At 33.0% G+C, this 23,505-nt stretch overlaps 1 protein-coding gene across 1 annotated transcript in view; it reads right to left on the bottom strand.

The window, feature by feature from the left end:
- Positions 1-22,256, bottom strand: part of LOC129232811 (serine/arginine repetitive matrix protein 1-like) — a gene marked incomplete at its 5' end in the record, with an annotated part of 37,463 nt that extends 15,207 nt beyond the window's left edge. Inside the window, 5 exon segments of the mRNA XM_054866909.1 lie at positions 1,271-1,401; positions 4,019-4,131; positions 12,032-12,092; positions 17,322-17,424; positions 21,890-22,256. Coding sequence (XP_054722884.1) covers positions 1,271-1,401; positions 4,019-4,131; positions 12,032-12,092; positions 17,322-17,424; positions 21,890-22,256 — 775 coding nt within the window.
- Between the last annotated feature and the right edge of the window lie 1,249 nt (positions 22,257-23,505).

Below are 23,505 nucleotides of genomic sequence, written 5' to 3'. Positions count from 1 at the left end.
TAAGATCGTTTCTATATATCGAAATTTCTATATATCGATTTTTTTTCCGCCAATTTGCTACTTCGATATAAGGAGGTCCGACCGTACTTATTAGAGTTATCAAACGTTAACAGAATGTATTAAACATAAAATGAAATTCCATCTCCTTTAAACATAACATTCGTGTTATATCAAAACCATGAAGCATTAAATTCAAGTTTTGTACTGTGCAATATCGAAACTGTGTTGTAGAAGTGCCGTGTTATACGAGGGATGCCTGTCTTAAGTTTTATTGACAGTGAAATCCCGTTACATCAAACTTCAAGGCGCTGAAAATTTTGTTTGAATCGGAATTTCGTTGTAAGGGAACTCAAGTAATGTAATGGGGGGTTAAATCATTACTAAAAATTTATTTTGTTGAAAATAAGCACAGTTGAACCTCCATATATCGAACTTCCACATATTGAAATTTTCTATAAATCGAAACCCCAGCAAATTTCCATGTTCATTACATAGAAAAATTGTTTCTATATCTCGAAAAAATCTCTATATATCGAAAAATTTTGAGGCATTCGTAGATTTTTTTTCCACTTCAGACTGTTTGTCTCACGAAAAATGAAAATTAGGGGGAGAAAATTTTGTTCACTAAAGGTTGCTACAAAACTCATAAGGAATCTGGGGTTCTTACATTCCCTCAAGTTTACTTCAAATCTAAGTTGTAACCAGTAAAACTGTAAAATCAGTTTCAAGTTATCCCTTTTGTCTGTTGATTATCGTTCCTAGTCTTTTTAGCTTCAGTGAAAATCATTCAAGTTAAGTAGATTGATTTCTTACTTTTCTCTCGATGACACTGTCACTGTTTGACAGCCCAAAAATGCAATTTCTGTTATTTTTTTATTTTTCAACTTTCATTTAATCAGATGCTCATATAAATTAGAAATTGGGTTTTATACACGAAAATTAGCTTTCATTTTAGTGCTTTAGGAGATTTGTACAAAAAAATAAGATTGTTTCCATACATCGAAATTTCTATGCATCAAATTTTTTTTCCGGATATTTGCTTCTTTCAATACATAGAGGTCCGACTGTATTATGTTGTATTGATACTCATAGTTATGAGATTTCCCTGAATAAAAAAATTTCATAATAGGGAATTGTCCACTAAGACTACTTTCGATCGAGCCTTCTTTCGGGCAAAAAAAGAATTCAGTTCATACGTTAAGGAGCCACAGATCCACATATACACAGGCGCGTTAAACTTGAAAAGAAAGAAATATAAGAGGAGACTCACGTCATAGTAGGAGCTCCTGTTGGGGGGTCCGTCACTCCTCTTCTCCCAGGAGGGGCGGTAGGAGGAGTACTCCTCACTCCTTCGGGGGTACTCCTCCCTGGATCGGTCCCAATCCTGAGTACTCCTCTCCACTGAAACGGAACAAAAAAAAAAATTCTTGAATTTGATTCTCACAAATCCATACTTGCCAACCTTTGAAGAAAAATAAACAGGAGATTGCACGAGAGGCATATAGGTGATTCACCAGCGACATGTCTTCAAATTATTAATTGTGCTTTTAAATAACATGAATACTAAATTGAAAGTGAAATGGGGATTTTTTGCAAATATAAGCTAATTGGTAGCAGCAAGAAAAACATACTGCAAAGGAAAAACCTAATAATGAGTAGTGAACTTGCTTAAAGTTCTGTACATTCCCCAGTCGCTTCCAGAAAAGTAGCTACCAAAATTTAATTCTTAAAATCCAAAAAAAAAATCAATATACATTGAAAATAATATATATAATAAGCTGGTATAGAGTAGCACATGCTAAAATAACTTCAAACTTTCAAAATAATTGAAATATTTTCGAGATGCAAAAAGATTGAAATCTGCTGCCATTTTCGGCAGAGCACGTGCTTCGTTGCACATGCAATGTAGAAAGCTTCCAAAAAATTAATTTTTACTAACGGAGTTATTAGTTGGAAAAATTCTTATTCCCTGACATTGGTAGACTAGAAAGGGGCGCCATCTATTGAGAAGAAAGTAAAACTTTTTGATGATCGACCGAAAAAACTTGGGAAAATCGTAAAAAACGGGAAATCGGGAGATGGAAGCAAAAAACGGGAGTCTCCCGCTAAAAACAGTGGAGTTGGCAAGTATGCAAATCAAAGTTTTCACAATACTTTTTCGTTTAAGATATTTTTTTTTAAAAGCTATTAGATAAATCTATCGTTTTAAATTTTGGCGATTATGTTTCACTTTTCAGAGACACTCCATTCTGGCGAAAAATTTCTGCACGTTTTTCGTGTATGAATATGCAGCATTAAAAAGAGCAAACACATTTTTTTAATTGGAGCATTAACTTCCTAACAGTTTGATCATAAGTGAGAAAAAATAAATAAATCTGTATAAAAAAAGAAGGGGGGAAGGGATGAAGAACAATTCAAAAAACCGAAATAATAGAAAGGAAAAATATTTTGTTTATAAAGCAGGGATGAGATACCGAAAAAAATCTCATCCCTGCATAGCAACCCTGCTTTCACATTATTAGAGTGGAAGGCAAACTGAAGGACAAAAACCGGAATATTTTTTCACCAAGATAGTTATGTAGTGCCTCCTCATCGCTTCTAATATCATTGTGGTGACCCCTCATCGTCAAAAATCTCGGATAATGAGCATTATCCATTAAACAACAACACATTGAATAAACAATAAAACAGTTCAAACAAATCCACTACCTTCTTTGATGTTGAACAGAATGATAGAAAATAAACAAATAAATAAATAAATACAACAACTATTGGTTTTTGTTTTTACAGGGGTCGAAGTGGTCCTATATATCCTATATTTCCTATACTTTCAAAAAAAGTATGAAAATCGTCCTCTATTTCCTATATTTTTGGAAAATGTCCTATATTTCCTATATTCCTGTTTTTTTACCCAATTTATTTCTTTAAACTAACAGTAAATAAACTATCTGACTTCGGATTTTTCGTCGAAAGTACGTGTGCAAACGAATTTCAAATTAAGAAACGCAACTCACTAAATCCTGCAACTGGCATCTTCTCTCATTGGCCACAGCAATATGACGTCACCGTAGTGGGTGGAGTTTCGAGAACGAATTCTGAAGTTGGTTTTAGAATTTTGCGTTTAGTAACAGCATTTTGTTTTGTTTTTCTAGTGAGGTTTTTTTCGGTTTCTGTTTTCGCGGGTATATTTTTGTGTTCAGTCATTTTCTGACCGGAATGTTCCAATAGTCTTTTTGCAATCTTTTCTTTTTGTGGAATTTTATAGCACAAAATATCTGTATATTTGTGCTACAAAGCATCGGTTATTTCCTGTTAGTTCTCAACACAAAGACGGTTTTTATTTATTTATATAAGCTTATAATATTTGTGACACTTCTATCCCTGCAAAAATTGTGAGTTGCTGTGTTAATTTCCAATAAATTTCACTTTGTTCTTTTTTTTTTTTTTTTTTTTTTGTCTATAAAGTACACTGTTTTTTCAAAAATTATTCTTTCAACTACAGGAAAGTCATTTCAGGTGTAAGTTATAATTTTGTTTGAGGGTTTTTTTTTTTTTTAAAGAAAATCACTGATAAGAATAAATAAATAATATGTATGTATTATTTCTTTTTTCATAGCGAAACTATTCATGTAATGTGTCCTATATTTGTCCTATATTTTTTGTGGAAAATGTCCTATATGTGACAAGTTGATCACTTCTACGCCTGGTTTTTATGATGTTTAATGACCTTGCTTTAAATAAGAACACAATGGCCAGTTTGCTTTCATCATGAGTTCGACTGTAATTGATTTTAATGAATTTAATATTTAAGTTTGATTACATTATATTTTTGCCAGAAATATTAGATTTCAATTTCCTCAGCCGTGGATAAACACTCCCCCCCCCCTTAAAAAAGTTTTTAAAAAAAAACTGGTTTTCCACAAAAATTTCTGGGGGTTTTCAGACCATTCCTACCTTTAGTAACAATTATTATATTATGAGCTCAAATTGGCCGTGCTTAAAAAGGGGCCCCTCTCACCTTTGGGTCCCGAGTATCTCCTCTCTGGCCTGTAGTGGGGCCTCCCGTCGTCAGAGGGGGCCCTGACGTGGTGACGGGCCCCCACTTCCTTGCGGGGGATGGGGACTACATCTCTGAAAAACACAAAAAAAGGAATCAACTAAAAAAAATCTCCCGAGAAAAACTAATGCAATTTTCGTGATTCAAAAAAGATAACAGAACTATAAACAAAATAGATTTTATTTCATTTTAACACAAGGTTTATTGATTTAAATTAAATCACCTCGATTTAAATCAAGTGATTTTTTTTAATTAAAATCAGTTCATTTTATTTGTATAAATTAATTTTGCATTTTTAGTATGTGTTGTCTAAATTGTTTCCTATGGTTTGAGATTTCAATCCGTTTGCATCTTGTAAATATAATTAATTTTTTTAACAAATAGACTTTATTTTGACACATGCAACCTAAGATTAGCATATTTCGTTTTTTATTTTCGTAAATGAATTTATTTAGATCAGGGTTCATTGACTTAAATCGTGATTAAAATCATGATTTAAATCAAGCGATTTAAAAAAATCATTGAGTTGAATGAAGTGATCTTTTAACAAAATCATTAATTAAAATGAGTTGATTATACTTTTATACATTAATTTTGCCTTTTTAGTATGTGTTGCTTTAATGTGAACTACTTTGCACTACACTATCTTAACTTCAACAGGCAAAACTACATGGATGCCTCTTTCTGCGTGTGCAACAGATTTTCACTTTTGCAATATTGCTTTTACTCCAAAATGACAGTTCAATTCAGTACAGAACCAAATAAAAATGTGTAGTTTTTCTTATGCATCACCACTGATGTAGTTAAGAAATAGTAGCTCAACATATTCTTTTACACTAAACCATACATGATGGTGGAAACCTTATTTTAAAGCAAAGCATAAAACAATATCACTTCTCCCTAAGCATTATATTAACGTTTTTCAGTAAATTCATTTTTCTAAACCAGACATTTCAGCTGGTCACAAGGATCAGTTTTGGGGTCTGTATGTTAGGCACCACTGTTTTAGAGTATATTAGAATTCCCCTTGTTCTATTGCCTGACTAAAGTCTTCATTTTCTAAAGCCTTCAACATATTAAGATAAACTCTGGTAAATTGAATAATGATTTTTTTACCAAGTAGTTGAAACAAACTCGGATGCAATTGAATTACACTTTTTAAGGGGGAGTGACAAAATCAAGAATATGCAAGTCCACCACTATACAGAATACAAAATATAAGTGCTGAAAATAATGGTTAATTCAAAATTAGCGAAGCCTAAGTAATCCAATCACATTACAAAAAAAGGCGAGCAGCTGCTACAGAAGCGGATGAAATTGGATTCCAAAACTGGGATTTGTTTTTGAGATCGTTCAATTTATATGCAATATTACTAAATCACTCAATATTTCTAGCGCTCTTTAAGCTATTATTAACTTTCTTACTGCCCAAGACATTTTTCCATGACTTAAAATAAATTTCCATGACTTTTAATAAAAATATTAATTTTCCATGACTTTTCCAGGTCTGAAATTTGTTATTTTTTTTCCATGACTTTCCAGGATTTCCATGACCCGTACGAACCCTGTAAATCTTAAAAACATATTGAATAGTTAGAGAACTTATCTTAGTTTCAAAGTAAGCTGAATGGATGAGTCTACTGTATGAAATATATTATGTTTATAAATGTAAAGTAATTAATACCTAAAAAATTTTGAAGATTCAAAAAAAAAAAAAAAATCTGACTAACTAACTTTGTTCAGCAAATTACTGCAATTGCAGTGAAGCACCGTTTATACGTTTTTGAAGGGACTGTATGAAAAAAGCGTACAGACGAAAAAACGTATAATAAATATAGGTTAATGTGTATTAGACTTTGCAGGGACCAGTTTTAAAAACGTATAATTGATAAAAACGTATAAAAGAGAAACGAATAAACGGTGCTTCACTGTACATGCGAAATTTAAAAAAATTTTAAATAATGATTTTAAAAAGTTGAAGCTTTAAGAGCTTTAAGAGCACTTTAGGGAAGCTTTAAACATTTGCCGTGTGATTTATGAAGCTGGATATCCCCAAAGCAGAATACCACTAAATTTGCGACGTAGGTCGCAGAACAGATGCCTGAGCTGCAGAACAATTCTGTTCAAATGTAAGAGGAAAACTGACAAATTTTCTGCAGAAATTTTGCAAATTTCATTGCTATTTCTGCAGAAACTGCGGTGCAGAAAATCTGTAGAAACTGCAGATTTTCTACAAATATCTTCCAACTCAAGATAGAATTTTTCAGAAATTCTGCAAAAAACATAAACAATAATTTGGCGGAAAGCTCGCGATGTTGAATTGATCGATCTTCATCCACTGCAATTTCCGCCTTGCACGTATGTTTTGGAAACATGCCAACATTGAAACACATCTATCGCCGGAAATTGCGTGTCTTGTTTGAGATTCCAATCCCTTTGCATCCAGAAATTTTTTAAATTATTTAGAAAGTTTTGAAGTGTTCTAGTATATGCAACCCAAACTTGACTCATTTTATTTATTATTTCAGTATTTTTTTTTTATTTAGTAACATTATTTTAATTGCTCCTTCATGCTATTAAAATTAACCAAAAAAATGTGGTTTGACACATAAGTTCGGATTTTTATAAAATTTTGTGTCTTTGCTCTTTCTATGCAGAGAAGAAGCATATAAACTATTTTTGGAGAATCCCAATCGGTTTAGGTTTGACACCTTGTTAAAGTTTTTTTGATTTTATAGTTTTCATGATCAACTAATTTTCCAAATTCCATGCTCTTTAGTTAATCATTTGGTTCAAAGCTGTGATACTTCCGGAAATATCTCATTTCCACAGAACTAAATAGCAATGGTCCAGTTTTAAAAAAAACTCCTATATGAAACGATTTTGATTTTTGGCACCCAATTTGTGGAAAATGTCACGTGTTTTCGCGTACAATGCTTGAAGTTCTTGCAGAACAATTTTGGTCAAATGATTTTACGTTGCAGAACATCGTAAAGTATTCTGCTTTGGGGCTGGATATTTCTTTAACACTTGGTGAACCATCAACAATTTAAAAAATAAATTGCTTATATATTAAAAAATAATAATAATAATAAAAAGATGATCAAACTGTTTTTATAATGATGCTCGAATGACCATCAAAGCAATATCCATGTCATCCTTTAGATTTCAATGATTTTTACAACCAATCACTGGTTATTTGCCTCTCGACAATTAAAGCTGAAAGGAGGGCTCCCTGCATAATTTTATATCAAGTCACAATATTTTCTCTTTTAATTGGTACTAAGCAACTGCAAAAAATAAACAATATGCAGCCCACTCATTTTTACTTTCTTTTACAAAAAAGGAAGTAGTGTATTCCCAAAAAAAATTTCACTCAAAAATCGGTCTTCATTTCCATTTTGCTCACCCCCGAACGAATGTTGAGTTTTTTTTTTCGACCCGACCACACGTGGATATGTGCCTAGCAACGTACACACACCCGAAATATCCATTTTGACGATCCCCGAGTTAATTACGACGAGTTTTCTCGTGACGTATGTATGTGTGTATGTATCTCGCATAACTCAAAAACGGTATCCCCTAGAAAGTTGAAATTTGGTACGTAGATTCCTACTGGGGTCTCGTTGTGCACCTTTCTTTTTGTTTTCATTCGTATGCTCCAAAAAAGGGGCTTTTGCCCCTTTTTTGGGTGGAAATCATTGTTAATTTTGATGTAAACTCAAGTCGTCTTATAATTTGGCGGACACTTGGCAAAATATCGCCAGTCTTTTGATCGCCAAGTTTTGTCGCCAAGTTGGCGACAAAACTTGGCGACTTTTTATTTTTGGCGATTTTTTATTTTTTTTTTTTTTTTAATCTGGTTTCAATTTGGCCACTGTTGGTGATATTTAGAGAGTAAACTATTGAATCACATTAAAACTGCCAATAATGGGAAAATGACATTAAATTGGAGCAAAAGGAAGTCATGTGCTCGTTTCCTTTTGTGTGAACAGCAATTGCTTATATTTTCAATATTTTCATCCCTGCACTACAACTTACTCTTAAAATTTCGTTCTACAGCCAAGAAATTGTAACTGCCCTCAAGTGAATTGAAAATCATAAAAGATAGAAATAACAAATTTTTTGACGAAAATCAGCATTCTATTTATTATTTGTTTTTTTTTTTCCAAATACTGTTAGACAGGGTTCGTACGCTCCTTACAAACTCCTGCTTTTTAAGAAAAGAAAATAAGGGCCCTTAAAACTCCTGAATTTTGCTATCATCTCCTTACAAACTCCTTATTTTTTTATTCTACATGGCCTTAAAGATGTTTTTCTATCGCCAGTCCGATAGGAGTGATTACGTTGTACCTAACTTTACCGAAACTATTTATTCGTCTGCTAATACCGGAAATCCGATTTTTTCGTTAGACAAATTTCTTTCCCACATCATAATTTTTTTCCCAAATTTATGACGATATGTGGATAGTTATTTGTAAAATAACATCTTGTACATTTGTTAAAGGACCATTCTAAAAGTTTTTTTTTTTTTGCTTCTATAAATTCTTTTATGTACCCCCCCCCCCCCCCCCCCGTATTTGAATTTGATACCGAGGCGGCTCACGTCAAAGAAAATGCAGTAAATGCATATTTTACTATAAATTTAGCATGTTTGTACGTTCAATGTTTTGTATGAAAACAAAAATAAATATTAGAGTTGTACATATTTTTTCTGAAATAAGTTTTAAAAAATACATCTTTAAAGAGGAAACTAGTCATTAAAATGAATTCCTGCGAAACTCCTTAAAAACTCCTTACTTTTGATTTTCAAAGTTGAGTATGAACCCTGTTAGAGTATACACTGAATGTAATTTGCGCCTCCTCTTAGTGAATAATTTAATATAGTCCATAAATGTGACGCTCAGACTCATGGAGTTGATGTTTTCACATCAAAAATAAATTTTACGAAGTTAAATTATGTAAGACAAAAGTGTGTGTGTGTAGGTATATATATTCTAGAAGCAAATGCGTATTTCCAGCATTTGAGTTCAATCCAAACTTAAATTTTAAAATATGACCTATCCTTCTCCCCCCTTAGAAATCTGCCTAGTAAAAAAACATTGCTCCTCTAAATGTTTTAACAGATACACAACCATCACAATATACATCATTTCAACTTCATAAAATATTACACTTGAAATACAAAAGTAAAATTAAAATATTACAAGCTCATTTGTTTAAATTTAATATTTTTCCAAAAAAAAAAAAAGAAAATATGATGACCAACAAACAATGATTAAATTCAAGTATCTATGTAAAAATACACTTTCAATAGTAAAACGAGCTAATGTGCGCATCACATGACTTCCTTTTACTCCAATTTAATGTCATTTTCCCATTATTGGCAATTTTAATGGGATTCAATAGTTTACTCTCTAAATATCACCAACAGTGGCCAAATTGAAACCAGATTAAAAAAAAATAAAAAATCGCCAAATTTGTCGCCAAGTTGGCGACCAAAAGACTGGCGATATATCGCCAAGTGTCTGCCAAATTATAACACCACTTGAGTTTACATCGAAATTACCAATGATTTCCCCCCAAAAAGGGGCAAAAGACCCCCTTAGGAACTTCCGAATGCAACCAAAAGGGGAGGTGCACAACCAGATCTCACTATAAGTCCATGTACCAAATTTCAACTTTCTAGGACATATCATTTTTGAGTTATGTGAGGCACATACATACGTACATACAGACATCACTAGAAAACTCATCGTAATTAACTCGGGAATCGTCAAAATGGATATTTCGGGCATATATCCACATGTGGTTAAGTCGAAAAAAAAACAACATTCATTCGAGCAAAATAAAAATGACGGCCGATTTTTGAGTGAAAATTTTTTCGCGAATACAATACTTCCTTTTTCGTAAAAGGAAGTAAAAAGGTATTAAAACACTTACAAGGTGCAAAGGATGGAAATTTTACACTAGGTAAGCAATGTCTCAAAGCTTGTGTTCAGTACTGGTAGTTTCTCAATAATTTAATTAATATTTATTAAAACAAAACACAAAGTAAACTAATCAGCTGGTGAGAGGATTTCCCATTGTCAAAAATATAGAAAATTGTTTACAAGACGAAAAAGGATGGAAATCTTAAACACGGGAAGTCCTTTTTCTTGAGGCCCGGGTTAAACGTTGGCATGTCTAAATCAGAGTTCATGATTTTTTTTTTTTTAAGGTTCAAAAATTTTTAGACGTTAATTACTTTACCATTTATAAAAATAATATATTTCATACAATGGATGAATCCATTCAACTTTTAAAATTAAGATAATGTCTCTAACTATTCAATAATATTTTGATATTTATAACTAAGTTATAATGCATAGATAAGATGTGGTTTTGTTTTATGCTTTGCTTAAAGATAAGGTTTCCATTATCATGTACGTTTTTAGCGTGAAATAATATGTTCGACAATTCCTCTCTGAACTATATTAGTCATGGTGTATAGGAAAAACTGCAAATTTTTTGTGAACTAATTTGAGTAAAAGCAATACTGCAAGAGTGAAAATCTGTTACACACACAGAAAGAGGGATCTATGTCGTTTTGCCTGTTCAAGTTCAGATAGTGGAATGCAGTGTAGTCAAATTTAGAGCAATGCATTCTAAAAAATGCAAAATTAATTTATAATAGTAAAAGCAACTGATTTTAATTAATGATTTTGTTAAAAAATCACTTCATTCAAATCAATTGATTTAAATCAATGATTTTTTTCTTTTTTGAAATCACGATTTTAATCAGGATTTAAATCAAGCTGATTTAAATCAACGAATCCTGCTCTAAATAAATTTATTTATGAAAATAAAACACAAAATAAGCTAATCATAGGTTGCATGTGTCAAAATAAATCTATTTGTTAAAAAATATCAATATATTTACGAGATGCAAACGGATTGAAATCTCAAACCATAGGAAACAATTTTTTGCAAAGCATGTATTACGCACATTGTACACATAAAATTGCATTCAAGAAATGAGTTTCAAAACTTTTAAGCACAATCCAATGAACTTCTAAATAAATCAAGCACAAGATAAAACTTTTGAAAATTGAACCTTTTTCAAGGTTTTCCCAAGAGCCTAAAAACCCCGAATCAGGAGTTTTAAGGGCCCTTCAAAAGAGAACATCGGGAGATTTTCAGGATTAAGGGGACGCGGTACCAAACATCAAAAAAAATTTTATATTCATTTTAACTCAAAACTTTTTATGATTTTATGTTTATGGTTTAATACAATAAAACAATTTAGCAAAAAAAGCCGCGTTAATTCATTACTTAATATAAAATTTTATATTTTTAAATTTTTGATTTTTTTTTTTTTAAAGCTATATCCTTCTACAATTTTTGTCGTATCGAATCCATTCTTTTTTTAAAACACTATTCAAACACTTTTACATAAAACTAGGTATTTTTGAAAATATCAGAGCTATAGAAAAATATTTATGATTTTTTTTTTTATACAGTATGTCTAAAAAATTGGTAAAAATCTCTTATTTTAAAGTTTGATTTAAAAAAAAAAGTGTTTCACTTAGAGTTTCAAAAATACCCAATTATGTGAGGCAAATACTTATAAACATGTGCAAAAATTTTCAAATTGCTATCTTAAATACAAAAAAAGCCTTTGCACTTTAAATATACCAAAACATGTAAAAATTAGAAACTGAGAAAAACGCATTTAAAGTTTTCAATGGATGTGAACTACCGGAGGAAATTTAAAGGGATCACGGCAGACATGATGTTACGAAATCGGTTATAACTTTTTTCCCTTTTAATATTTCAGAATAAGATTTAGAACATACAAAGAAAACAGTTAAAGGATCATTTTAAGACTAAAATTAAAACATCGACAATTTAAAGAAAATTTCACATTTTTTCCGTTTGCATCCCCTTAATAGGGGGAAACTTTTGGCGAAAAAATAAATAATTTTCAAATACCTCTCTTGTGGGCGATGGTGTGAAGGTGGATAGCTGGGGCGTGGCCTGGGAGGAGCTTGGGCTGAGGAAAGAAAAAACAAATTAGGAACACGCATGACAGGGAAAAGTCATTTTTACATTTTTTCCCGCAATTACATTTTCAATCCATACTTGCCAACCTTCGATGAAAAAAAAAAAACGGGAGATTCCCTTAGAGGGAGGTATATAGGTGATTCACCAGTAACCTATCTTCACAACAGAATTATTAACAGGGTTGCCACTCAATTTTGGAAAAAAAATTCCCTGTGTTTTCCCTGTATGAAAATGAAACATTACAAACGAGCGAGCACTGATTATTTGGAAAAGAACATTCATATCTTGATCATTTCACCACAGGGTAAAAAAACGAAACACAAATTTCTAAATAAATAAGAATTCATAATAACTGAAATAATAGCATGGTGGTGGAATATATTCAACTTTTTATTCAAAAAAAAAAAAAACTTCTCTTAACCATGGACTTAAAAGTGTATAAGTGACCCAGAACAATGATTATTGATGACTCATTTCATACACTCTAAATTATCATGAAATTCAAGATTCTATTTTTAAGATAAATATTTTAATATTTACTTTAAAAAAAACTTTCAAGCAAAATTACCATTTTTTATTTTACTTTATTAATATTATCATTATAATTATTACTATTTATTTATTTTTTGGTAGTTTATATTTTTGGGAATTGATTTTTATAACTTCAATTTAAGAAGGAAAAAATTCCCTGTATTTTCCAGGCTTTTGAGGAAATTTTCGAAATTCCCAGTATTTTCCCTGTTTTTTTTGTTGATTTTTGAATTTCCTGTGTTTTCCCTGTTTCTTCAGGTTTCCATGTGGCGTGGCAACCCTGATTAAGCTATGCTTTTAAATAACACAAATACTAAATTTAAAGTAAAATGGGGATTTTTCGCAGATGTAAGCTAATTGCTACCACCAAGAATATACTGCAAAGTAAAAATCAAATAATGAGGCGTGAATTGGCTTAAAGTTTCGTACATTCCCCAGTCTCTGCCAAAACAAGGTAACTACAAAAATTAAATTACTAAAACCCGAAAAAAGAAAAAAAAATCAATACATAATGAAAATAAAATGTAAAAAAAGTAGGTATAGGGTAGCACATGTTAAAATAACTTCAAACATTAAAAATAATTGAAATATTTTCAAGATGCAAAAGGATTGAAATCTGTTGCCATTTTCGGCAGAGCACGTGCTTCGTTGAACATGCCATGTGGAAAGCTTCCAAAAAATTAATTTTTACTAAATGAGTTGGAAACATTACATTCCCTGTCATTGGTAGACTAGAGAAGGGCGCCAACTATTGAGAAGAAAGTGAAACTTTTTGATGATTGACTGAGAAAACTGCAAAAACGGGAGAAAATCGTTAAAAACGTGAAATCGGGAAATTTAAGCAAAAAACGGGAGTCTCCCGTTAAAAACAGTAGAGTTAGCAAGTATGTAATCTCATGATAAACATTTTTAAAAATGAATGTTTTTTAGTTTTTTAAGCATCTCTTAAAATTTAAAAAAAACCATAACACTAAGATAGATTTAAAAAAAAGATACTAAAAAAAGACTACTAAAAAGACTACTAAAAAGACTACTAAAAAAAGACTACTAAAAAAAAGACTACTAAAAAAAAGACTACTAAAAAAAGATACAAAAAAAAGATACAAAAAAAAGATATTTTCTGTTTAAAATCAGACAATTTAGAAGGGAAAAAAATTAATTAGATACACACACAGATATGATTGAATATTTAACATTTTTCACATTTTCAAAGAAAATATAACCAGTAAAATAATCTTATTTTTCCAAATTTACTAGAACTCAGACACTCATTTTCTCAAGAAAAAAATGGAGCGAGTTTTTTTAGCATTTTTTCTCTACCTTTCTATGCATTTAGAAGCATTCCATACAAAATAATAATAAGAAGAATAAAATGTATGATTCAAGGTTGGTTTTGGGTCTGGGATATTTAGCTTTTCATTAATGACTCACATGGGCGCATATATGCAAAATTTTTATAGGGGGCTGAGATACTTTCCCCACTGTTTAGCAGGATACTTTCCCCATAGAAACCGATTTCAGTACAAATTATAGAGTTATTGAAATGTGACATTTTTAATAACTTACTCATTAATGGCTGGAGAAGAAATGTTTTTGAATTTTTGCAAAGAAAAGAGTACTAAAAGCAAGAAATTTCTAAGGAAGGGGGGGGGGGCTTGAGCATCCACATGCCCCCTATATGGGCACCCATGATGACTATGTACTAACTGCAACTCAAGTCAATAACACAAGGTTCATTCTCTTCCAGACAAAATGAATTTCAGGAGTTTTCAGGAGTCAAAAGCAAAATTTTCAGGAGTAATAACAGGAGCAGTTTTTACAAGAAAATTAGTTTCAGTAACATTTAATCTACTTTGCTGTCAAAATTACCATTAAGCATTGCATCTTCGTGTTTTCTTTTTTTTTTTTGACTCTTACATGATATTTAAAAGCAGACTCTCCCGAAATATCGAAAACTCGATTGCATGGCAGACAGCAAGCTTGGAAACGAGCTTCGGGAACTTTCAAGATCCAGTTTTTTGTTCTTCTCATCCATAAGCCAATTATCATTAAACACGCATTTACCGCCTGGCATGTTATCAATACTAAATACAGTCGGACCTCCATATATCGAACTTCCACATATTGAAATTTTCTATATATCGAAATCCCAGCAAATTTCTATGTTTATTACATAGAAAAATTGTTTCTATATATCGAAAAAATCTCTATATATCGAAAAAAAATTCCAGACATTCGTAGATTTTGATTCTTCAGGCTGTTTGTCTCATGAAAAATGAAAATTAGGGGAGAAAATTATGTTTACTAAGGTTGCTGCGAAACTCATAAGGAATCTAGGGTTGAGGGCTGTGTAAATATGTCATTGTTTCGTTCTTGAGTTCTTAAATTCCCTCAAGTTCATTTCAAATCTAAGTTGTCACCAGTAACACTGTAAAATCAGTTTCAAGTTATTCCTTTTGTTATGCTTTGTTTTTGTATAGGATTATCATTCCTAGTCTTTTTAGCTTCAATAAAAATCATTCAAGTTAAGTAGATTGATTTTTTACTTTTCTTTCGATTACATTGTCAAAACGAAAATCCTAATGTTGCAAATCAAGTTAATTGCCGAAGAATGAAGATGTATGACAACGCAAAAATGTAATTTTCGTTAATTTTTTAATTATCAACTTTCATTTAATCCGATGCTCGTATAAATTAGAAAATTGGGTTTCATAACACGAAAATTAGCTTTAATTTTAGTGTTTTAGGAGATTAGTACGATAAAATAAGATTGTTTCTATATATCGAAATTTCTATACATCGAATTTTTTCCCAGCAATTTGCTACTTCGATATATGGAGGTCCGACTGTATACTACAAAATAGCAATAGCACTACTAATTAGCAATAAAGAAAATATGCTTAATAGCCATTAACACAAAACCTAGGACATGCTCTTGGTTCGTTCTCTAGTGGCAGTTACAATCAGTAAACGTAATGGGCATGTTCAAACAGACCCTATGTCTTTGCGAAAAGCACCAAGTGTTATGTATAATACGAGAATTTTGATTGGCTGCCAGCGATTCAATATGGCCGCCTAAACGGAGAGGAGATGGAATTAAAATTCTTCTTCTCGCTTATCTCTCTGATCTGAATCAGATCAGATCATGAGGTTGTTCGCCTTAATCAACTTCAAAACAGAAGCAGGTCTCTTCAGTAGATCATCGCAAGGGCACCCATATAGGGGGGCAAAGGGGGCTCGAGCCCCCCCCCTTGAAATTAGAATTTCCTTGCTTTCAGTACTTTTTCTTTGCAAAAATGTAAAAACATTTTTTCTCCAGCCATTAATGAATAAGTAATTAAACATGTCAAATTTTAATGACTCTAATCTGCCGTGAAATCAGTTTTCACGGGGAAAATATCCAGCGAAACCACGGGGGAGATATTTGAGCCCCCCCCCCCCTTGCAACTTTGCATATGGGTACCCATGGATCCTTGCGTACCAAACCTACACAAAAAATCAGATGTTGTGCAGTGGCCTCTTCAGTATGACATTTGGTGCAAATTGGGAAAGTCCTATTACCATGGGAAAATCTGAGGGTTTTTAGATGATCTGTGCTCAGGCGAGCCAAAGCAGTTTCAGAATTAAAATTAGCGATTGTAAAAGTTTTATTTTAAGATTGACGACGCACTTTTACTAGTAAAAATTTTTTTCAGGAGGAGAGAGGAAAAATCAGGAGGGGTTAAAACAAAATTCAGGAGTTTTAAGGGCCCTTAGAAGAAAAAAATTAAATTTCAGGATTTTTAGGAGATGCACGAACAATGATAACATCCATAATGACATTTGAGTGCACACAAATAAATAAAAAACAAATAAAAAAATGGATGGTCAATATTAAAATAGGTCTTTAAAAAAAAATCCACGAGGACTTACCGGACTTATGAGGACTTATATAATCAATATATAATGAAAATACAATATAAAATAAGTAGGTATAGGGTAGCATATGTTAAAATAACTTCAAACATTCAAAATCATTGAAATAATTCCAAGATGCAAAAGGATTGAAATCTGCTGCCATTTTCGGCACAGCACGTGCTATGTTGAACATGCAACGTGGAAAGCTTCGAAAAAATTAATTTTTACTAAACGAGGTATTAGTTGGCAAAATTCTTATTCCCTGACATTGGTAGACTAGAAAAGGGCGCCATCTATTGAGAAGAAAGTGAAACTTTTGATGATTGACTGAAAAAATGGGAGAAAGAGTTATTACTTGGAAAAATTCTTATTCCCTGACATTGGTAGACTAGAAAAGGGCGCCATCTATTGAGAAAAAAGTGAAACTTTGGATGATTGACTGAAAACATGGGAGAAAGAGTTATTAATTGGAAAAATTCTAATTCCCTGACATTGGTAGACTAGAAAAGGGCACCATCTATTGAGAAAAAAGTGAAACTTTTAATGATTGACTGAAAAAATGGGAGAAAGAGTTATTAAATGGAAAAATTATTATTCCATGACATTGGTAGACTAGAAAAGGGCGCCATCTATAGAGAAGAAAGTGAAACTTTTGATGATTGACTGAAAAAATGGGAGAAAGTCGTAAAAAACGGAAAATCAGGAGATGGAAGCAAAAAAACTAGAGTCACCCATTAGAAACAGTACAGTTGGCAAGTATGCTAGTGTTATAAAATCCAAGAGGACTTACCGGAGTACTTGTCGGACCTGTAGTCCGGATCGGCCCCGGAGTCCGGCCGCGGTCGGAAGCTGCGCACGGGGGGTCCCCTGTCGTAGTCCAGGTCCCTGTCCTCCTGAAAAGATGCCAAATCCAGTGTCAGGTTGGAACACAAATCCATTTTATTAGCCAGAAAAGGGCCATTACATGAATGTCGGGTTCACTTTCTAAAAGGCGGACTCCTCACCAGGGTTTGCCCAATATTTAATTTGAAAATATTATGTTTTCAACATTGATTATTTCAAATGTGGTACTTTCAATATAAAATTATGTTAATCATGGTGCCGTATCACTCTGCATTGTCCAGCATGCCGCAAAATTCGAGGGTCAAATTTTCAATAACACTTGACCGGTCCTTTCCAGCACGCCCGAAAAATCAAGGTTAGGGGAAAAAAATAATGCTATAAAAAAATATATGTTCAGCTTAAAAAATAATAAGTTCTATACAGATCTTATTAGTATTTATAAACAGTTTAATTTTGTAAAATATTAACTAACAATGTCATTTGCTATTTTAACGAGAAAAATATTATTAAATGATGAATAATAAAAAAAAATTAAATTAAAACTCGGCAAACATTTAAGCAGTGAGTAACCGCCCCTAAGCCAGTGCTAAAGAATTTACCATAGCTATTCAATAAATAAAATTAAACTCGCCTCTCTAAAAGGAATGTAAAATAATTTATTATTAATGCATCCCAGTAACACTGATTACTTCTGAATTGATTTTATTGGCATATAATTAAGTCTGTTAATGATTACCTACCATAAATAACAAGCACACAATTGGAACTGAATGGGGAAATTTGCTTTTGTTTTGTTGCAAATAAACAATGAATGATCCGGCATGCCGGAAAATTTGAATTTCCTGGCATGCCGGTCAACCTCGCTTTTTTCCGGCATGCCGAATAATGCAGCATGCTCCTCGCTCTGACTGAATGTAAAGGCATCGTATCTGAGCAAATACATCCAATAAAGAGGAAGGTTCAACACGGGCACGAAAATGTCAGCTTGAAAAAAAAAATGGGCTCCAAGTAGATTGAAAATTGTTGCAGTAAAAACAAGTATGGTAAGAGTCTGACACTAGGATGTTATTCAATGCATTAAAAACACTTTTACAGGTAAATAAGAAATAATAAACAGGGTTTGTACTCCATTTCGGAAATAAAATGAAGGAGTTTTGGAGGAGTAAAATGGGATGTATGTTGAAGGAGTACTAACAGGCTGTCCTTAAACGATGTCGCACTTTTTTTCAACATACAGTAGACTCCCGATTATCCGCGAGCGGTTTTATCCGCAGGGCGGATTATCCGCGAATCAATCAACAATCACAAACATGTATTTTCGCAGTAAAAAGCGAAAACCAGTGGCAGTTTTTTTTTTTTTTTGAAAAATTGTAAATTTACACTCAGTTGTTTTTGCTTGATTGATTGATTTGATTTAATATTATTATTATTATTATTTTTGTGCGTTCTTCATCGTACATACACTTGTTTGTTAAGTTCGGTTGTGCAAAAATACAAAACATTTGTACTGTACTCTCTATATATTTTCACTGTTTGCAGAAAGTGTTATGCATCAATACAGTTAAGAAACTGAGATAGGACAATTTTTACCTGATTTGTCCCCCATTTTAGTCTTTTTGCGGTTATCCGCGATTTTTATTATCCGCGGCACTTGTGCCACCCAATTCCGCGGATAATCGAGAGTTTACTGTATTTGACCCCCTTCCCCCTTTGTCACAAAGTGTCACACTTCACCTTACTCCTCCTCTTGTCGCATGTCATGTTTTTTTTTTATAAACATATTGTTATAATAACTGTGTGATGTCACTTTTTGTCACCCTTTCTCTTCCTCCTGCCACACTTTCATGAACCTGTCTCCCCTTCAAGGCATGACATCACTTGTGGATGACCGTTTAATACAATATCATAACTGCAACTCAACAAACAATTGTACTTTAACACAATCACATAACATAGTAAATCTACTTGTGTATTTTTAAATGATAATTAGACAAACTTACTTTTGCTGTTGAGAGTGTGGTGGAGTGAAAAGTAATAATCATAAAACTAAAAATACAGCCACCACTTAGCATTACATACACCATTTAAGCATGTTTTACTTCAGTTAGTTATGAAATGTCTTAGTCATCTAATAATATTTTTTCACCTTCAACATTAATCAATTCTACGATCATTTGGTAAATCATATCTTAATGAAAAAATATACAAAATTACTACATCAAAATTGCCTTTATGATGAAATTAAGTTGTCGATCGAAGGATTTTAAGTTACATAGAAGAAAATTATGTAGTCTTGAACTGAAAAAGAAGGAGTTTTGAAGGAATTAAAACCAAAATGAAGGGCCCTTCAAAAAAAATTTCCTAAATGAAGGAGTATTGGAGGAGTTTTGAAGGAGCGTACGAACTCTGAATAAAATTAATTAAGACAAATTTAAACTACTAATGATTTATTGATAGCAAAAAATAAATAAATAAATTCTTGAAATAACAAATAAAATAAGCAGATTAAACGTAGCAAAAGCTAACATAGCTTTTAAATTTCAGAAAAATGGAAATACTTGCAGGATGATAAAAGATTGGAAAGTCAGTGCACATGTGCAATGTTGGTCTTTCCAAAACAAATTGATTTTTCACTCACGGGAGTTTGAAATAATAAAACTTCTTTTTAGCTACAAGAAATCTATTTAAAATTGCCCCCCCCCCCACATTTTTTGGCCACAGTGCAACATTTCTCATCCGTTTTAGATCAATCTGAAAAACAACCAGAAAGTCTTTATAAAAAAAAGAAAACGGATTATCGTTAAAATGCGGAAAACTTTTATTGAACCTCTCGGCAAAGGTTTAATAACAGTTAATGAGAAACTTTTCTCCATCCATCGTTTCTAACGGTTGCCAAAAGATGGCAGTTTTTATTACGTCTCTGCGTCAGGTCAACGTTACTGTAAAATCTTCAGTAATAAATACTATATATTTTACAGTAGAAACCCACATAGGTGGAGAGGTTACAGCAACAAACACTGTAAATTTTACACCAAAAATTTAAAGTAGAATACGCTTAAAATCAATAATGTTACTGTAAAATTTACGGTAGATTTTTGAACGAATTTATAGGAAAATAGGCTTTTACAGTAAAAAGTAACGTAAAATTTTACAGTAACATTTGATCTTTACAGTAATAGTTACTGGCAACATGGATGCCAGTAACAATTACCGTAAATTTTCCGGAAAATCTTTGATTCCATAACAACATTGAGCAACAAAATTATTATTTTTTGAATGCATGGGAAACTCCAAAACTTGCGGCTTAAAATATTAAATTGAAATAGGAGGCAGTGAGAAGCAGAGGGATGTACTCCAAATTTTTTAAGCTTTGAGTAAAAAAAAGTCAACAAGCAAGCAGAGAAAATTTAAGAAATAAGTATTTTATACATCAAATGAGAATTTTATTAATATTTTGTGTAATATAAGTAAAGATAAGTAAAATTTTCTTGTGTGGTGAATTTCAAAGCTCGAGATATAGCGGCCAACCTCACAATTTGGTAAGTCGGTACCAAATTCCCTTTCTTCATCTCTGCAATTACATTCAAAATCCGCAATTACATTTAAAATGGACTGGTGCTGCCATCTAGTGTACAAAGAGAGAAGTAAAATGTATTCCGGGCAAAATAAATGAATTGGTTTTAATTGTTTCGTCGCGTTAATATTGCACACCCCAATCGTTTTCATGGAAAGGCTAATATCCGGTTTAAAGGCGGAAATGGACGTATCTATTAGTTTGTAGGGGTGTTAGTTGGTTTGTTACAGATATGCACTGTTACCTCTCTATTATTTAGCCTTAGTTTTGTAAAAATAAATTTGCTCTCAGCAAAAATTTTTAAATCTAAAGTATATTCCATCTATATTCTCACGGCCAAAATGAATTGATTTATTCATTCACAACAAAGTATTGAGCTTACCATTTTGCTTTTACGTTCCTGAACAAAATGAAAACATTTTATTTTCTTTTTGTTGTTTCCATGGTAACTATGTTTCCTCTTATTTTATTTAAGGCCCCTATATATACGAGCCGACGCATCAGCTTAAGATTAGCCATCTTGGATCGGAGCGCGTGTTTGAGTGGTTGTCTTTTCTGGCCAGTTTTCGCATTTGGTGATTGTTCACTGTGAGCAATAATTAGCGGCACATGAATTTTCGGCAAATTTGGCGAAATCCGAAACTTTGCTGTTGTAGCCCTAGCAGTGCAACAATGAAAAATCCGATCCAAAATGGCTAAACTTAAGCTGATGCGTCAGCCTGTCTATATAGCAGCTCTTATTTTATTTTTGAGAATGAAATAAATGAATAAGGCACTAGTGACAGTATAAAACACGTGCATCAAAATCCCATCGTTAGTTTCCCTTCTCCCCTGCTACATTCATTCAGATGGAATCGTCTTTACTTGGCAGATTGCCAAATTACATACAATCCGTGGTCAAACAGTACAAATTTTGAAGTCGATAATCACACGAAACTCACCCGGTCCATCCCGGAGGCGTCCTTCCTCCCCTCCGGGTCCTGCCAGCGGTCGCTGAGCGAGCGGGCGGCCCGGGCGGGGGGCGAGGGCCCGCCCCCCCGGGGGTCGAAGCGGTGGCGCGTGATCTCGTAGTTCTCCTCCCCCCTGGCGTGCTGGGAGACCCTCCTCTCGAAGTGGGCATCCTCCCGGAGGTCCCTGGGTGCCCGGCGTATCTCCTCCCGGTCGAAGATGGGGCGGTGTCCCTCCCCCGCCCGGCGCACCAGCTTGACGTCCGAGGGGTCCAGGATGCGGCGCAGGGTGGGGGACCGGTCCTCCCGCAGGTTGCGGTGGATGTCGATGGTGATCTTCTCCAGGTCCTGGGTGGAGTACCTGCCGGGGGAATGACAGATTAGCGACGGCCGCACTCGATTCGCTTGCGCTCACGGGCCACGACAATTTATGGCAAATACAATTAGTAGCCTAAGATGATCTGATTTTGAAATTCTCGAAAAGTGTGAAACTTCATATGTCGTCCATTTTGACCGCAAGAAGCACCGAACACAATCCTTTGTGTCCACCGATCAAATTTGGAAATAACCAGTACACATGGTAGGTGAACCCTTCCTCTGTCTTGGGGCAAGGGATGGTACTAGTAGCTTTGGTAGATGCTGCTGTACAGCAGGATTTAGAAAAAAAATCTATGAAAGCCTAGGACGTTACCTTTAAACGCATTTTATTCAAAACTAGAAAATGTCAACTCACATCCCTTTGCTGCTGACTGCCTCATATGATAGCTCCAAAACTTAAAAATATATGAAGGATGCAAAAAGATTGAAACCGTACATGGAAATTAAGTTCGCAAAAAAAAAAAGGATAATGAAAATAAAATTAAAATACAATAACTGCAATACCAGAAGCTATCTTATACTCGCGCATATGAGAGCTTCAAAAGTTAAAAATACTTGAAATATTTGAAGGATGCAAAAAGATTGAAACCTTACACACAGCAACCAATTTTTCGTGAAGCACCTGGCTCCATGTTTGCATACTTTTTTTTTTCATTACTTTATTTATTTTTAAATGCTTTTCAATAAATGTTCTATTTTAGGTCACAACAAATTAAAAATCAAATGCTTATGCCTTTCCGACCCGATGTTTCCCTGAAATTAAGTTTACAAGAAGAAAAAAAAAGAAAATAATAATCAATAAAATATATTATTAAAATAAAAAAGCTGTCCTACATTAGCATACAATAGCTTCCAAACTGAAAAATAATCGACATATTTGAAGGATGCAAAAAGATTGAAACCTTAACACAGCAACCAATTTTTCGTGAAGCATGTTGCTTCATGTTTGACGTTTTTTTTTTATTGTGTTATCTTCCACTTCTTTAACAGGTTTTCAATAAATATTCTATCTTAATTCAGAAGTAATTTAAAAGCAAATGTTTATCCCTTCCAAATTCGATACTTACCTGAAATTAAGTTCACAAAAGCAAAAAAATTAAAAAAAATAATTAAAAAAAAAAACATTAACACAATAAAAAAAAGGCGATTCTATCTTGATAGCTTCTTAACTGTATCACCTTATTGTAGAATTAGAGACAAGGAGGGCTTAGGGACTAATCCTCCCCCTCTTT

Source organism: Uloborus diversus, unplaced genomic scaffold (assembly GCF_026930045.1).
Source record: "Uloborus diversus isolate 005 unplaced genomic scaffold, Udiv.v.3.1 scaffold_14, whole genome shotgun sequence".
NCBI lineage: Eukaryota > Metazoa > Arthropoda > Arachnida > Araneae > Uloboridae > Uloborus > Uloborus diversus.
This window is presented reverse-complemented; position numbering and strand designations above follow the sequence as displayed.